The 17,530-nt window shown below is 33.1% G+C and overlaps 1 protein-coding gene across 1 annotated transcript in view; it reads right to left on the reverse strand.

The window, feature by feature from the left end:
* LOC128028881 (P2Y purinoceptor 14-like) overlaps positions 1-17,298 on the reverse strand; it is a 29,004-nt gene extending 11,706 nt beyond the window's left edge. The window contains exon 1 of the mRNA XM_052616200.1: positions 16,973-17,298. Within this exon, the coding sequence (XP_052472160.1) occupies positions 16,973-17,202 (230 nt within the window). The 5' untranslated portion in view covers positions 17,203-17,298. The remainder of the gene's footprint in view (positions 1-16,972) is intronic.
* Between the last annotated feature and the right edge of the window lie 232 nt (positions 17,299-17,530).

The following is a 17,530-nucleotide window of genomic DNA, read 5'->3' on the forward strand; positions in this document are numbered from 1 at the left end:
GAGTATTTGTTGTTGTCAATCTATGAACAGCAATAACAGATTTTTTTTCTTCTGTTTACTTTTTTTCTCCCCGCTATAACAGGTTCCAAAAATGCATTGTTACAGCATGTAAAAAAAAAACATAATTGTTTTAAAGTCACGTTTAAGAGCCCAACTAGAGAAAACACTGATCTCCATCATGGTAGTGAAAAAAAAAACCTAAACATATTTAACTCTCAATAAGATCTTCTGTAGACATCTGACAGAAATAAAGTCAGTCTGGTTAGTAATGTGAATCTGGTGAAGCTGTTTTATGAGTTGTTTAATCAGATCTTGAGAGATTTTATGAATTATTTTATTTCAGTTGATTTTCAGTTGAATTATTTTGAAGTCAGTTGTATTTCTCTTTCCTTTAGTAATTTTGTTTGTTAATAGCAGTTGTTCATCACTCATGCTCAATCATCAATTAATCACATAATTATCTCATTAACTTCACTAATTCAGTGTTACTCAAACACTCTGTAGTGTGCACACATTATAAGTCTTCATTTAAAACTGAGGATTTTGTTGTGGGGTTTAAAGGGTTAAAAATTTAATATGAAGAAAAAAACAGCATGAAACATAATTTAACAGTAATAAACTGTAATTAATTTACAGGAAACAAACTGTAGAAAAACAGTTATTTACTGGCACCCCTGCTGCCAGTAAATAACTGTTTTTCTACAGTTTGTTGCCGTAAATTAATGGTTGCTAGCAAAAAAAAGTGTTTTTCTACAGTTTGTTGCCGTTAAGTCAAGGAAAAACAGTAATATACTGTTAAATGTAAATGTCAGATTAACCAAATGAAAAAAAAATAATTTAACTAAAATATTTGTGAACATCCATAGAAAAAAATGTATGCAAAGTCATACACTGATAATGAGAGTAAATACTGAACTCAACTGTATTAATGTGTTTTCACAAGAGAGATCTGTTAGTTTAATGCAGTTTTGTTGTTCACCATTGTGCTGGAGAGTAGAGCCGGTGCTTCAGTCAATGATGAGCCACAATTTCTGATTTTCTGCTGCTTTATATAAAGAAGCTGATACAGTGGTGATCTCTGTGTTAAGTACTTCAGCACATACATGTGTGCTATAGCTGACAATTAACTGCAGTTATTCAAGTTAAAGTCATGCATTTAGTTTCTTTACTAATACACATTAAGTGTTTGCATTTTTATATTAAGAAATATTCCTTCTCAGTGGACTCAAATGGAATAAGTTCATAGTACTAACATCATAGGAATGTTAGCTTTTGAACTCAAACTGTTTGAAGCAGTGGGAGTGGAGTTAATTTCCATGGTATAATTTACGGTAAAATATTGTAAAAAAAAAAAAAATAAGAGTGGTAAATTAATGGTTGAAAGCTGTAAATTAACAGTACTTTACTGGCGCCCCTGCTGCCAGTAAATTACTGTTATTTAACGGCACAATTTTTTACAGTGTACACTGTAAAAAATTTTGCCGTTAAATAACAGTAATTTTCTGGCAGAAGGGGCGCCAGTTAAGTACTGTTAATTTACAGCTCTTAACCATTAATTTACCGCTCTTATTTAACAGTATTTTACCGTAAATTCTACCATGGAAATTAACTCCACTCCCACTGCTTCAAACAGTTCGAGTTTTTAAACTAGCATTCCTACGATGTTAGTACTATGTCCACTGAGAAGGAATATTTCTTACACTTAATGTGCAGTAATAAAGTAACTAAATACATGACTTTTACTCAAATCACTACAGCTCATTGTCAGCTATAGCACACATGTATGTGCTGAAGTACTTAACACAGAGATCACCACTGTATCAGCGACTCCACATTTACTGCCTTTATATAAAGCAGGAGAAAATCAGAATTTGTGGCTCATCATTGACTGAAGCACCGGCTCTACTCTACAGCACAATGGTGAACAACCAAACTACATTAAACTAAACGATCTCTCTTGTGCAAACACACATTAATACAGTCAAGTTCAGTATTTACTCTCATTATCAGTGTATGACTTTGCCTAATTTTTTTTCTATGGATGTTCACAAATATTTTAGTTAAATTAACTTTTTTTTTCATTTGGTAAATCTGACGTTTACATTTTACAGTATATTACTGTTTTTCCTTGACTTGACGGCAAAAAACTGTAGAAAAACACTTTTTTTGCTGGCAACCATTAATTTACGGCAAGAAACAGTAGAAAAACAGTTATTTACTGGCAGCAGGGGCGCCAGTAAATAACTGTTTTTCTACAGTTTGTTTCCTGTAAATTAATTACAGTTTATTACTGTTAAATTATGTTTCATTCTGTTTTTTCTTCATCTTAAATCTTTAACCCTTTAAACCCCACAAGAAAATCCTCAGTTTTAAATGAACACTTATAATGTGTGCACACTACAGAGTGTTAGAGTAACACTGAATCAGTGAAGTTAATAAGATAATTATGTGATTAATTGATGATTGAGCATTAGTGATAAACACCTGCAGAATCACTGAAGGAAAGAGAAACACAAGATCTACAAATGACTTCAGCCACAGCCTTAGATGAAATCAACTGAATAAAAGAATACATCAAATCTCTCAAGATCTGATTAAACGACTACTAAAACAGCTTCACCAGATTCACATTACTTACCAGACTGACTTTATTTCTGTCAGATGTCTACAGAAGAACTTATGGAGAGTTAAATAGGTTTAGGTGTTTTTTTCACTACCATGATGGAGATCAGTGTTTACCTTAGTTGGGCTCTTGAACGTGACTTTTCAACAACTAAGGTTTTTTTTTTTTTTTTTTCATGCTGTAACAATGCGCCTTTGGAACCTGTTATAGCAAAACAAAAGTACACAGAAGAAAAAAAATCTGATATTGTTGTTTATAGATTGACAAGAACAAATACTATTATTTCTGATCTAATAATTGATACTACAGCATGAGAAGGAACACTGCTGAGCCATAAGTTATGAAAGACTGTTAAGAAAATGTCACTCATAATAAATAAAAAAAAAACCTTTGCTGAAATTTAGACAGAAATATCAAGAATCAGCGTATGAATCACAACAATGGTGACAATCCACAAAATAAATGAACAGATCAGTTCTGAACATCACAACACATGCTACTAAAACTTAAAACAAATGCAAAATTATAAGCACATAAGAATTCAAGAAAATAAGTGAACAATTCAGGGGCATAATTTATTCATGCCGCAATGCATGCTGGGAATCATGGATGAGTTTTATCCTGTGCTGGTACCCAGCATGCATTGCATCATGAACCTTTTGATTGTCACCATTGTTGAGATTCATATGCTGATTGTTGATTTCTCTCTTTGAGTGTTGTGGGGACTGCTGCCCGAAATACTTTTTAACTAAAACTAGTCGTTAAATCCATAAATCCTGGTTATCACACTACTTTTCAATCTTACAAAATTGAAGTGTCATTCACTCAAATATTTCAACACCAAATTAATATTTGATTATTATAGCAACACTTTAAGTCAGTCTAGTAGATAATGCCTGTTAGAAACAACCATAATCACTTGACTATCAAAATTAATACTGCTGTAACAGATGCATCATAAAGATACAAATACAGCAATAAAACAAAATGTAAAGTGCAAAAGTCAATGGTCAGGAGCCCAACTAAAGCAAACACTGATCTCCACAATGGTGATGTCAAACGAAACAGTAACATTATCATCTAAATCTCTTTAATTCTCAATAAGATCTTTTGATCTCTGTTCTCTGATCTGACAGAAATAAAGTCAGTCTGGTTAGTAATGTGTGAAGTTGGTGAAGTTGGTTGCACTCACTGTTAAAAATCACTGTAAAAAAACGGCCAAATTTCGACAGTAACATACTGTTTTTCAGTAAAACAGTGCATTCTGGGTAATATTCATCGTTTTCGAGAAGGTAGCCTGCTGCTATATATCGTAAATTAGCAACGTTCAAAGTCAACACTCAGCGGCTGTGTTTCAAATCACACCCTACTCCCTCATTCACTATTCCCTACATGAGTTTACTAATATAGTCCACCAGACAGAGAGAATGAAAACTAATGAGTGAATTCAGACAATGATCAACAGCTGCTGTTAACGAGTAGAATCACTGAAGAAAAAAGAAACAAGACACATACAAGAACTACAACTGACTTCAGCCACAGCCTTAGATGAAATCAACTGAAGATTTAAACAATCAACAAACAGCTTTATCAACTTCACTCATTACTAACCGGACTGACTTTATTTCTATCAGATCAGAGATCAGAGATTAAAAGATCTTATTGAGAATTACAGAGGTGTAGATGATAATCTTAGTTTCGTTTAGCATCACCATTGTGGAGATCAGTGTTTGCTTTAGTTGGGCTCCTGACCCTTGACTTTTGTACTTCAACTTTTGTTTCATTGCTATATTTGTATCTTTGTGATACATCTATTACAGAAATATTAATCTTGATGGTCAAGTGATTATGACTGTTTCTGTCAGGCATGATCTACTAGACTGACTTGTTGTTATAATAGTCAAATAATAATTTGGTGTTGAAATATGTGAGTGAATAACACTTTTCTTTTGTTTGTTTCTTCAAATTTATAAGATTGAACGGTAATGTGATTATCTGAATATGGATTTTTGAGCTTTAAATATTTTGGGCAGCAGTCCTCACAATACTGAAAGAGAGACATCAACAATCAGCATATTAATCTCAACAATGGTGACAATCAAAAGGTTTATGATGCAATGCATGCTGGGTACCAGCACAGGATAAAACTCATCCATGACTCCCAGCATGCATTGCGGCATGAATAAATTATGCCACTGAATTGTTCACTTATTTTCTTGAATTCTTATGTGCTTATCATTTTGCATTTGTTTTAAGTTTTAGTAGCATGTGTTGTGATGTTCAGAACTGATCTGTTCATTTATTTTATGGATTGTCACCATTGCTGTGATTCATACGCTGATTCTTGATGTTTCTGTCTAAATTTCAGCAAAGGTTTTTTTTTTATTTTTATTATGAGTGAAATTTTCTTAACAGTCTTTTATAACTTATGGCTCAGCAGTGTTCCTTCTTACGCTGTAGTATCAATAAGAGAAGAGACATGGGATTAGATCAGAAATAATAGTATTTGTTCTTGTCAATCTATAAACAACATCAGATTTTTTTTCTTCTGTGTACTTTTGTTTTGCTATAACAGGTTCCAAAGGCGCATTGTTACAGCATGTAAAAAAAAAACAAAAAAAAAAACGTAATTGTTGAAAAGTCACGTTCAAGAGCCCAACTAAAGTAAACACTGATCTCCATCATGGTAGTGAAAAAAACACCTAAACCTATTTAACTCTCCATAAGTTCTTCTGTAGACATCTGACAGAAATAAAGTCAGTCTGGTAAGTAATGTGAATCTGGTGAAGCTGTTTTAGTAGTTGTTTAATCAGATATTGAGAGATTTGATGTATTCTTTTATTCAGTTGATTTCATCTAAGGCTGTGGTTGAAGTAATTTGTAGTTCTTGTGTTTCTATTTGCTTCAGTGATTCTGCAGGTGTTTATCACTAATGCTCAATCATCAATTAATCACCGAATTATCTCATTAACTTCACTGATTCGGTGTTACTCTAACACTCTGTAGTGTGCACACATTATAAGTGTTCATTTAAAACTGAGGATTTTCTTGTGGGGTTTAAAGGGTTAAAGATTTAAGATGAAGAAAAAACAGCATTGAACATAATTTAACAGTAATAAACTGTAATTAATTTACAGGAAACAAACTGTAGAAAAACAGTTATTTACTGGCACCCCTGCTGCCAGTAAATGACTGTTTTTCTACTGTTTCTTGCCGTAAATAAATGTTTGCCAGCAAAAAAAGTGTTTTTCTACAGTTTGTTGCCGTTAGGTCAAGGAAAAACAGTAATATACTGTAAAATGTAAACGTCAGATTTACCAAATGAAAAAAAAAAGTTAATTTAACTAAAATATTTGTGAACATCCATAGAAAAAAACATTAGGCAAATTCATACACTGATAATGAGAGTAAATACTGAACTTGACTGTATTAATGTGTGTTTGCACAAGAGAGATCGTTTAGTTTAATGTAGTTTGGTTGTTCACCATTGTGCTGTAGAGTAGAGCCGGTGCTTCAGTCAATGATGAGCCACAAATTCAAATTTTCTGCTGCTTTATATAAAGGCAGTAAATGTGGAGTCGCTGATACAGTGATGATCTCTGTGTTAAGTACTTCAGCACATACATGTGTGCTATAGCTGACAATGAGCTGCAGTGATTTGAGTAAAAGTCATGTATTTAGTTACTTTATTACTGCACATTAAGTGTTTGCATCGTTATATTAAGAAATATTCCTTCTCAGTGGACTCAAATGAAATAAGTTCATAGTACTGACATCGTAGGAATGCTAGTTTTAAAAACTCGAACTGTTTGAAGCAGTGGGAGTGGAGTTAATTTCCATGGTAGAATTTACGGTAAAATACTGTTAAAAAATAAGAGCGGTAAATTAATGGTTAAGAGCTGTAAATTAACAGTACTTTACTGGCACCCCTGCTGCCAGAAAATTACTGTTATTTAACGGCAAAAATTTTTACAGTGCTGTTAAAAATCGCTGTAAAAAAACGGCCAAATTTCGACAGTAAAATACTGTTTTTCATTAAAACAGTGCATTCTGGGTAATATTCATCGTTTTCGAGAAGTAGCCTGCTGCTATATATCGTAAAGTAACAACGTTCAAAGTCGACACTCAGCGGCTGTGTTTCAAATCACACCCTACACCCTCATTCACTATTCCCTACATGAGTTTACTAATATATTCCACGTGACAGAGAGAATGAACACTAATGAGTGAATTCAGACACTGATCAACAGCTGCTGTTAATGAGTAGAATCACTGAAGAAAAAAAAACATAAGACAAACACATGAAATACAACTGACTTCAGCCACAGGCTTAGATGAAATCAACTGAAGATTTAAACGATCAACAAACAGCTTCACCAACTTCACACATTACTAACCAGACTGACTTTATTTCTGTCAGATCAGAGAACAGAGATCAAAAGATCTTACTGAGAATTAAAGAGATTTAGATGATAATGTTACTGTTTCGTTTAGCGTCACCATTTTGGAGATCAGTGTTTGCTTTAGTTGGGCTCCTGACCATTGACTTTTACACTTTACATTTTGTTTTATTGCTGTATTTGTATCTATATGATGCATCTGTTACAGCAGTATTAATTTTGATAGTCAAGTGATTATGGTTGTTTCTAACAGGCATGATCTACTAGACTGACTTAAAGTGTTACTATGATAATCAAATATTAATTTGGTGTTGAAATATTTGAGTGAATGACACTTCAATTTTGTAAGATTGAAAAGTAGTGTGATAACCAGTATTTATGGATTTAACGACTAGTTTTAGTTAAAAATTATTTCGGCCAGCAGTCCCCACAACACTCAAAGAGAGAAATCAACAATCAGCATATGAATCTCAACAATGGTGACAATCAAAAGGTTCATGATGCAATGCATGCTGGGTACCAGCACAGGATAAAACTCATCCATGATTCCCAGCATGCATTGCGGCATGAATAAATTATGCCCCTGAATTGTTCACTTATTTTCTTGAATTCTTATGTGCTTATAATTTTGCATTTGTTTTAAGTTTTAGTAGCATGTGTTGTGATGTTCAGAACTGATCTTTTCATTTATTTTGTGGATTGTCACCATTGTTGTGATTCATACGCTGATTCTTGATGTTTCTGTCTAAATTTCAGCAAAGGTTTTTTTATTTTATTATGAGTGAAATTTTCTTAACAGTCTTTTATAACTTATGGCTCAGCAGTGTTCCTTCTTATGCTGTCGTATCAATAAGAGAAGAGACACGGGATTAGATCAGAAATAATAGTATTTGTTCTTGTCAATCTATAAACAATTTTTTTTCTTCTGTGTACTTTTGTTTTGCTATAACAGGTTCCAAAAGCGCATTGTTACAGCATGTAAAAAAAAAAAAACCTTAGTTGTTGAAAAGTCACGTTCAAGAGCCCAAATAAAGTAAACACTGATCTCCATCATGGTAGTGAAAAAAACACCTAAACCTATTTAACTCTCCATAAGTTCTTCTGTAGACATCTGACAGAAATAAAGTCAGTCTGGTTAGTAATGTGAATCTGGTGAAGCTGTTTTAGTAGTTGTTTAATCAGATCTTGAGAGATTTGATGTATTCTTTTATTCAGTTGATTTCATTTAAGGCTGTGGCTGAAGTCATTTGTAGATCTTGTGTTTCTCTTTCCTTCAGTGATTGTGCAGGTGTTTATCCCTAATGCTCAATCATCAATTAATCACCGAATTATCTCATTAACTTCACTGATTCAGTGTTACTCAAACACTCTGTAGTGTGCACACATTATAAGTGTTCATTTAAAACTGAGGATTTTCTTGTGGGGTTTAAAGGGTTAAAGATTTAAGATGAAGAAAAAACAGCATGAAACATAATTTAACAGTAATAAACTGTAATTAATTTACAGGAAACAAACTGTAAAAAAACAGTTATTTACTGGCACCCCTGCTGCCAGTAAATAACTGTTTTTCTACTGTTTCTTGCCGTAAATTAATGGTTGCCAGCAAAAAAAAAGTGTTTTTCTACAGTTTTTTGCCGTCAAGTCAAGGAAAAACAGTAATATACTGTAAAATGTAAACGTCAGATTTACCAAATGAAAAAAAAGTTAATTTAACTAAAATATTTGTGAACATCCATAGAAAAAAAATAGGCAAAGTCATACACTGATAATGAGAGTAACTACTGAACTTGACTGTATTAATGTGTGTTTGCACAAGAGAGATCGTTTAGTTTAATGTAGTTTTGTTGTTCACCATTGTGCTGTAGAGTAGAGCTGGTGCTTCAGTCAATGATGAGCCACAAATTCAGATTTTCTGCTGCTTTATATAAAGGCAGTAAATGTGGAGTTGCTGATACAGTGATGATCTCTGTGTTGAGTATTTCAGCACATACATGTGTAATACAGCTGACAATGAGCTGCAGTGATTTGAGTAAAAGTCATGTATTTAGTTACTTTATTACTGCACATTAAGTGTAAGAAATATTTCTTCTCAGTGGACTCAAATGAAATATGTTCATAGTACTAACATCGTAGGAATGCTAGTTTTAAAAACTCGAACTGTTTGAAGCAGTGGGAGTGGAGTTAATTTCCATGGTAGAATTTACGGTAAAATACTGTTAAAAAATAAGAGTGGTAAATTAATGGTTAAGAGCTGTAAATTAACAGTACTTTACTGGCACCCCTGCTGCCAGAAAATTACTGTTATTTAACGGCAAAATTTTTTACAGTGTGTAGTACACTGTTAAAAATCGCTGTAAAAAAACGGCCAAATTTCGACAGTAAAATACTGTTTTTCATTAAAACAGTGCATTCTGGGTAATATTCATCATTTTCGAGAAGTAGCCTGCTGCTATATATCGTAAATTAACAACGTTCAAAGTCGACACTCAGCGGCTGTGTTTCAAATCACACCCTACACCCTCATTCACTATTCCACATGAGTTTACTAATATAATCCTCCTGACAGAGAGAATGAACACTAATGAGTGAATTCAGACACTGATCAACAGCTGCTGTTAATGAGTAAAATCACTGAAGAAAAAAAAACATAACAAGACAAACACATGAAATACAACTGACTTCAGCCACAGGCTTAGATGAAATCAACTGAAGATTTAAACGATCAACAAACAGCTTCACCAACTTCACACATTACTAACCAGACTGACTTTATTTCTGTCAGATCAGAGAACAGAGATCAAAAGATCTTACTGAGAATTAAAGAGATTTAGATGATAATGTTACTGTTTCGTTTAGCGTCACCATTTTGGAGATCAGTGTTTGCTTTAGTTGGGCTCCTGACCATTGACTTTTGCACTTTAAATTTTGTTTTATTGCTGTATTTGTATCTTTATGATGCATCTGTTACAGCAGTATTCATTTTGATAGTCAAGTGATTATGATTGTTTCTAACAGGCATGAGCTACTAGACTGACTTAAAGTGTTACTATGATAATCAAATATTAATTTGGTGTTGAAATATTTGAGTGAATGACACTTCAATTTTGTAAGATTGAAAAGTAGTGTGATAACCAGTATTTATGGATTTAACGACTAGTTTTAGTTAAAAAGTATTTCGGGCAGCAGTCCACACAACACTCAAAGAGAGAAATCAACAATCAGCATATGAATCTCAACAATGGTGACAATCAAAAGGTTCATGATGCAATGCATGCTGGGTACCAGCACAGGATAAAACTCATCCATGATTCCCAACATGCATTGCGGCATGAATAAATTATGCCCCTGAATTGTTCACTTATTTTCTTGAATTCTTATGTGCTTATAATTTTGCATTTGTTTTAAGTTTTAGTAGCATGTGTTGTGATGTTCAGAACTGATCTGTTCATTTATTTTGTGGATTGTCACCATTGTTGTGATTCATACACTGATTCTTGATGTTTCTGTCTAAATTTCAGCTAAGGTTTTTTTTTTATTATGAGTGAAATTTTCTTAACAGTAGTATCAATATTCAATAAGAGAAGAGACACGGGATTAGATCAGAAATAATAGTATTTGTTCTTGTCAATCTATAAACAACAATATCAGATTTTTTTTCTTCTGTGTACTTTTGTTTTGCTATAACAGGTTCCAAAAGCGCATTGTTACAGCATGTAAAAAAAAAAAAACCTTAGTTGTTGAAAAGTCACGTTCAAGAGCCCAACTAAAGTAAACACTGATCTCCATCATGGTAGTGAAAAAACACCTAAACCTATTTAACTCTCCATAAGTTCTTCTGTAGACATCTGACAGAAATAAAGTCAGTCTGGTTAGTAATGTGAATCTGGTGAAGCTGTTTTAGTAGTTGTTTAATCAGATCTTGAGAGATTTGATGTATTCTTTTATTCAGTTGATTTCATTTAAGGCTGTGGCTGAAGTCATTTGTAGATCTTGTGTTTCTCTTTCCTTCAGTGATTCTGCAGGTGTTTATCACTAATGCTCTATCATCAATTAATCACCAAATTATCTCATTAACTTCACTGATTCAGTGTTACTCAAACACTCTGTAGTGTGCACACATTATAAGTGTTCATTTAAAACTGAGGATTTTCTTGTGGGGTTTAAAGGGTTAAAGATTTAAGATGAAGAAAAAACAGCATGAAACATAATTTAACAATAATAAACTGTAATTAATTTACAGGAAACAAACTGTAAAGAAACAGTTATTTACTGGCACCCCTGCTGCCAGTAAATAACTGTTTTTCTACTGTTTCTTGCCGTAAATTAATGGTTGCCAGCAAAAAAAAGTGTTTTTCTACAGTTTTTTGCCGTCAAGTCAAGGAAAAACAGTAATATACTGTAAAATGTAAACGTCAGATTTACCAAATGAAAAAAAAGTTAATTTAACTAAAATATTTGTGAACATCCATAGAAAAAAAATAGGCCAAGTCATACACTGATAATGAGAGTAAATACTGAACTTGACTGTATTAATGTGTGTTTGCACAAGATAGATCGTTTAGTTTAATGTAGTTTGGTTGTTCACCATTGTGCTGTAGAGTAGAGCCGGTGCTTCAGTCAATGATGAGCCACAAATTCTGATTTTCTGCTGCTTTATATAAAGGCAGTAAATGTGGAGTCGCTGATACAGTGAAAAGTCATGTATTTAGTTACTTTATTACTGCACATTAAGTGTAAGAAATATTCCTTCTCAGTGGACTCAAATGAAATAAGTTCATAGTACTAACATCGTGGGAATGCTAGTTTAAAAACTCGAACTGTTTGAAGCAGTGGGAGTGGAGTTAATTTCCATGGTAGAATTTACGGTAAAATACTGTTAAAAAATAAGAGTGGTAAATTAAAGGTTAAGAGCTGTAAATTAACAGTACTTTACTGGCACCCCTGCTGCCAGAAAATTACTGTTATTTAACGGCAAAAATTTTTACAGTGTACTATGAACTTATTTCATTTAATTCCACTGAGAAGGAGTATTTCTTAATATAAAGATGCAAACACTTAATGTGTAGTAGTAAAGAAACTAAATGCATGACTTTAACTTAAATCACTGCAGTTAATTGTCAGCTATAGCACACATGTATGTGCTGAAGTACTTAACACAGAGATCACCACTGTATCAGTGTCTTTATATAAAGAAGCAGAAAATCAGAAATTGTGGCTCATCATTGACTGAAGCACAGGCTCTACTCTCCAGCACAATGGTGAACAACAAAACTGCATTAAACTAACAGATCTCTCTTGTGAAAACACATTAATACAGTTGAGTTCAGTATTTACTCTCATTATCAGTGTATGACTTTGCATACATTTTTTTCTATGGATGTTCACAAATATTTTAGTTAAATTATTATTTTTTTTTTTCATTTGGTAAATCTGACATTTACATTTAACAGTATATTACTGTTTTTCCTTGACTTAACGGCAACAAACTGTAGAAAAACACTTTTTTTTGCTGGCAACCATTAATTTACCAGTAATTTACCGCTGGTTCTTGATGTGACTGTGTGTCAAAAGAAAGCTCCCCTTTCTCTGTTTTAAACAGAATTCTCAAACTCTGGTTTACACTGAAAATTCCACTTCTTTTTTTGCTGAATCACAGGGCTGCCATAATGAATGTTATCTTGACTCAGAGATCAGACTCTGAATGAGTTCAGATATTCAGGAAGAACAAAGATTATGTAATAGCATGACCAACACTACCTGATCATCTTTATTCTTAGTTCATCTAGCTGTTATAACTGAGTTACAACAGCAATGCAAAACGTAACATTAAATCATCAAGTGTCAAGAACACAACTAAAGCAAACACTGACCACTGTAATGGTAACCAACAATTTACCCTTTGATTCTGTTTGGGAACTTTAGGTGTCTTCAATAACTCTGTTTGGGGGGCCTTAAGACACAGCCTTTTGAACATGATGCCTGTATCATATCAATGTAAGCAAGAAAAATGTGAATTTGTAAAAGGGCTGATGTCATGTGAATGCATATAATGTTTCATGATCGCCAACTACTGGCCTGGCATGCATAACATAGTATTCTTTAGCATAGTGTTTTTTGTTTGTTTGTTTTTTGTCCAATAAAATCAATATTTTCATGTAAATTTTACTTAATTTTTTCATGTTATTCTACTCATTTTTAATGATTATTTCTAGTTAATTAAAATGTGTTAAATTTAATTAATAATATTGCTTGTAAATTTTTGACACAATTTTACTGAAAAAATATAGGGAAACACTTTTTACAGTGTAAGCAACAAAAATGCGAATTTGTAAAAAGGTTGACATCATGTGCATGCATATAATGTTTTCACAGGGTGTTTCATGATCGCCAACTACTGGCCTTGTATGCATAACATACACTGTAAAAAGTAATTCTCTATATTTACTCAATAAAATTGTGACAACAGATTACTTAACTTGTCTAGGTGTTATAACTGAGATACAACAACCATACAAAATGTGACGTTAAAACGTCAAGGGTCAAGAGCACAACTAAAGCAAACACTGACCACTGTAATGGTAACCAATAATTTACCATTTTCTCCTTCAGTGATTCTGTTCGTGAACTTTAGGTGTCTTCAATAACTCTATTTTGGGGGCCTTAAGACACAACCTTTTGAACATGATGCCTGTATCATATCTATGTAAGCAACAAAAATGTGAATTTGTAAAAAGGTTGACATCATGTGCATGCATATAATGTTTTCACAGGGTGTTTCATGATCGCCAACTACTGGCCTTGCATGCATAACATAGTATTCTTTGGCATAATGTTTTAAGGAAAAACAGAAATTGTGGTATTTGGATATTCAAATAATTAAATGGACTATCACCAATATATCTTTCTGATTTAATACATCCACATGCTCTATCAAGTGCACTTTTTGTAGCTTTGCTGAGCATTTCCTTTTATCATCCCCTTGAGTAAGGCTGAAAAGCAGGTATGATTATGATTTTGCAGTTGCAGCCCTTAAGCAAAAAGTAGTATACGTTAAGTTTATTTTATTAAGTTTACTTAGGTAAAGTTCAAGTATACTTTTAAGTATACTCTATGTAGCAAGTATACAAAGTGTTTTAGTGTTCTAGTAGTATATTTGTAAGTGTAATGTTTCAATACTTCTTGGGACTAAATCGGCCCACTTTCTAGTATATAAAATATACTTTTAAATATACTCTAAGTATAACATTAGCAAACTTTGAGCACACAACTAGTTTACCTCTATGTTTGTAGTTTGTACTGCAGTTATAATAAAAGTGAACTTGATTTGCTGATAGTTTACTAATTAAATACTTTGTACACAAACTGCAAGTATACTCATAAGTTTTTTAAAAGTGAAATTTATACTTTTAGACTACTATGTACCTATTTAGGTTGAATTTGTATAAATTTTGTTACATGAATATCTGAGCATGCAAAACATACAACGAAAGAACAGTGTATCTGCTTGTAAACAAAAATATTTCATTCTAGCTTCATGCATTATTTAACACTTTAATGTGGGTAAGTTACAAAAAAAAAGTTGATAGATGCAGGCTATGCACACTTTAACTACACAGAAATCCTTGCAATATTCCAATCAGACAACGGATGAGGAGATTTCGTTCAAGAGCAATTGATTACATGGCTGAGAAGAAAATATTTAAGTGTAGCTATTATCATGCTTTTTATGACCTAGATGTAAATTTTACCAGTTGTTACCTACAGTTTCTTCAAACATTATGGTCTTCAACGAGTGATTGATAGCTCAAACATTATAAACGCGGGTAGATGTTGGACTTTGTTTGAAATTGAAAATCTGGTTGATGTCCAAATCCAACGACTGTTTGATGTCAAGCTCCAATGTTGGGCAGATGCTGAATTTTGGCTGGAATAAACACCCCCACCCCTGCAAAAAAAAAAAAAAAAAAAAACATAAAAAAACAGTGAAATGCATGGCAGTACACGCATTACCAGCTTCACTTATTACTAGCCAGTTTGACTTTAGTTCTGTCAGACGTCTACAGAAGTGCTTTTTGAGAATTAACAGAGGTTTAGATGTTGATGTTTTATTTGAAAATGTTTGGTCACCATTATTGTGATCAGTGTTTGCTCTAGTTGGGTAGTTTGAATCTTGGCTTAGTAAGTTTGTGGTTCCTGTAATAGTGTTTACCAAAACACATAATTTGTTATAAAAGGAGCCATAAACAAAGATAAGGTGATATAGTTTTCATCATCATTAAGAAAAATGATTGAGGAATATTATTTTTATTGTCATTGACCCAAAGTGGTTATTTATTATTAATGAACAATATTCAAGAGACAATACTTTCTTCCCTCAGATCAGACATTCTGAATTTTTATTTTTAAATACATTTTGGGAGAAAAAGCTTTCGAGACACATAGACATCAATAATCAGTATGTGAATCTCAACAATAGTGACATGCTTCATGCAGCAATGCATGCTGGGAGCCACCATAGTATAAAACGCATGGCCCCAGCATGCATTGCAGCATGTCACCATTGTTGAGATTCATACGTTGATTGTTGATGTCTGTGTGTGTCAGTATAAGTTACGTTTTTTGAGCTCATGTTTGTAAAAAGATTTTAACTGATTGTTATAATGCTGCTGGATCCAATATGGCAGAAACACAGGGTTTGTAATATGAATGTACTAATGGAACAACATAATTGTTAATTAAAAACCATCAGCGAATCAGGTTATTCACAATGATTATAAAACCATTAACAGGTAACAGCCATCACTTTATCTCATGTCACTTTAGCTTTTTTGATGCTGCAAATGTGCTCGACAAACAAACAGCAGCCACAATAGCCAAAACATATAATAAGTGTTAAGAGCTCAACTAATGGAAACACTAATCACTGTTATGGTGTTTAACTGTTATGCTTTTATGGAAATTAAACACATTAGAGTTAAACCCCTGTTAATTTTCAATAAGAGCTTTTGTAGATGTCTGACAGAAATAAAGTCAGTCTGGTTAGTAATATGTGAAGCTGGTAATGCTGTTTGTGAAGTTGTTTAATCCTCCTCTGCGGAGATCTTGAGATATTCAATGTGCTTCCATGCATTTCATCCATTGTTGCAGTGTGGTGCTTATTCCAACCAAAATTCAATGTCTGTCTGATGTCGGAGTTTGACATCAAACAAAGTTGGGTTTAGACGTCAACCCGACTTTAATTTTCAACCGAAATATGACGTCTGACTGACGTTGGATTAGTCGGAGTCACTTTGATGTACGGTGCCTGATGGGTGGTGTTTCTTTTTCTTCTTCACTTGTGTATTTTTGAAAATTTTGTACAGAAGATGCATACTAGCACCCTCTACCATAAAACAGTTTAGTTTTAAAGAAGTATACTAATAGCACACTTGAATAAACTTCTTTTTCGTAAGGGGCCCCAAAACTTTGGAATAATTTAACCCCCCATGTTTGTCAGACCAAAACACTTTCTGCTTTTAAATCTAGCCTTGAAACATATTTCCACTCATTGGCGTTTCACTGAGTATGAGAACTGTTTGCATTACTTTGGTTTTATGTTTTGTTTTATGTGTTTACTGTTCTATTCTGACTATGTCGTATAGTACTTTGGTAGAGACTTGTTGTTTTTAAAAGAGCTCTATGAATAAACTCTGACTGAAATCACTTGAAATATATTGGAGACTTCAAATCTCCAATGTGTTGACTTATGAAGACTGTGAGTGGATTTGGGACATCAATTTAAGATTTGCCATCTTTGCTCACTTGGTGGTCTCTTTGAAACTCTGTTGTAATACCACTTTTTTTAAACCAATGAGCTGAGCTTTAATTGCCATGAAACTAATGTTTTGTATATAAACTTTTTTTTTTCTTTTTGAGAAATTAAGCAATAAATTAAGCATTTGGTGTATACCTGTTTGCAGCAATAAAGTCCATGAAGAAAATGCTTGCATACATGTTTATATAGAGTGCTGTTGCTCCAAAGCTGCAGTAAATATTGTTTATCATCCCTGAATTATTAGCATACGCAGCAATGCGCAAAGGTAAACAAAGGCAAAGGAAAAAGTCAGCTGCAACGAGGTTCTTCATGTAGACTGTGACACTGGACTGGATACGCTGATTGGTGCAGAAATACACCCGCATGGTGATGCAGTTCAGCACCAGACTTATGAGAAACAGTAGTGAATATGCAAATATAAAAACCTCATTAGCTGGGAGTTCACAAAAATCTTGTGTTGTGTTAGTAGTGTTTGGTTTCATAGTGAAACTGGTGAAAATTGTGAAGTCGGTTGCAGGCAATGGAGACTCCATCTGTATAAGACCAAAAACATAAAAATAGAATATTTATTTGAACACTTGTTTTGCTGCATTATTCTTTCAAAATTCAAAAAACAAAAACGCATTTTTGAAGAAAATAACCAGAATCAATTGCCCATAATTACACAGATATTTATCAGCACTAATTTATAGA

This window comes from Carassius gibelio, chromosome A15, assembly GCF_023724105.1.
Source record: "Carassius gibelio isolate Cgi1373 ecotype wild population from Czech Republic chromosome A15, carGib1.2-hapl.c, whole genome shotgun sequence".
Classification (NCBI taxonomy): Eukaryota; Metazoa; Chordata; class Actinopteri; order Cypriniformes; family Cyprinidae; genus Carassius; species Carassius gibelio.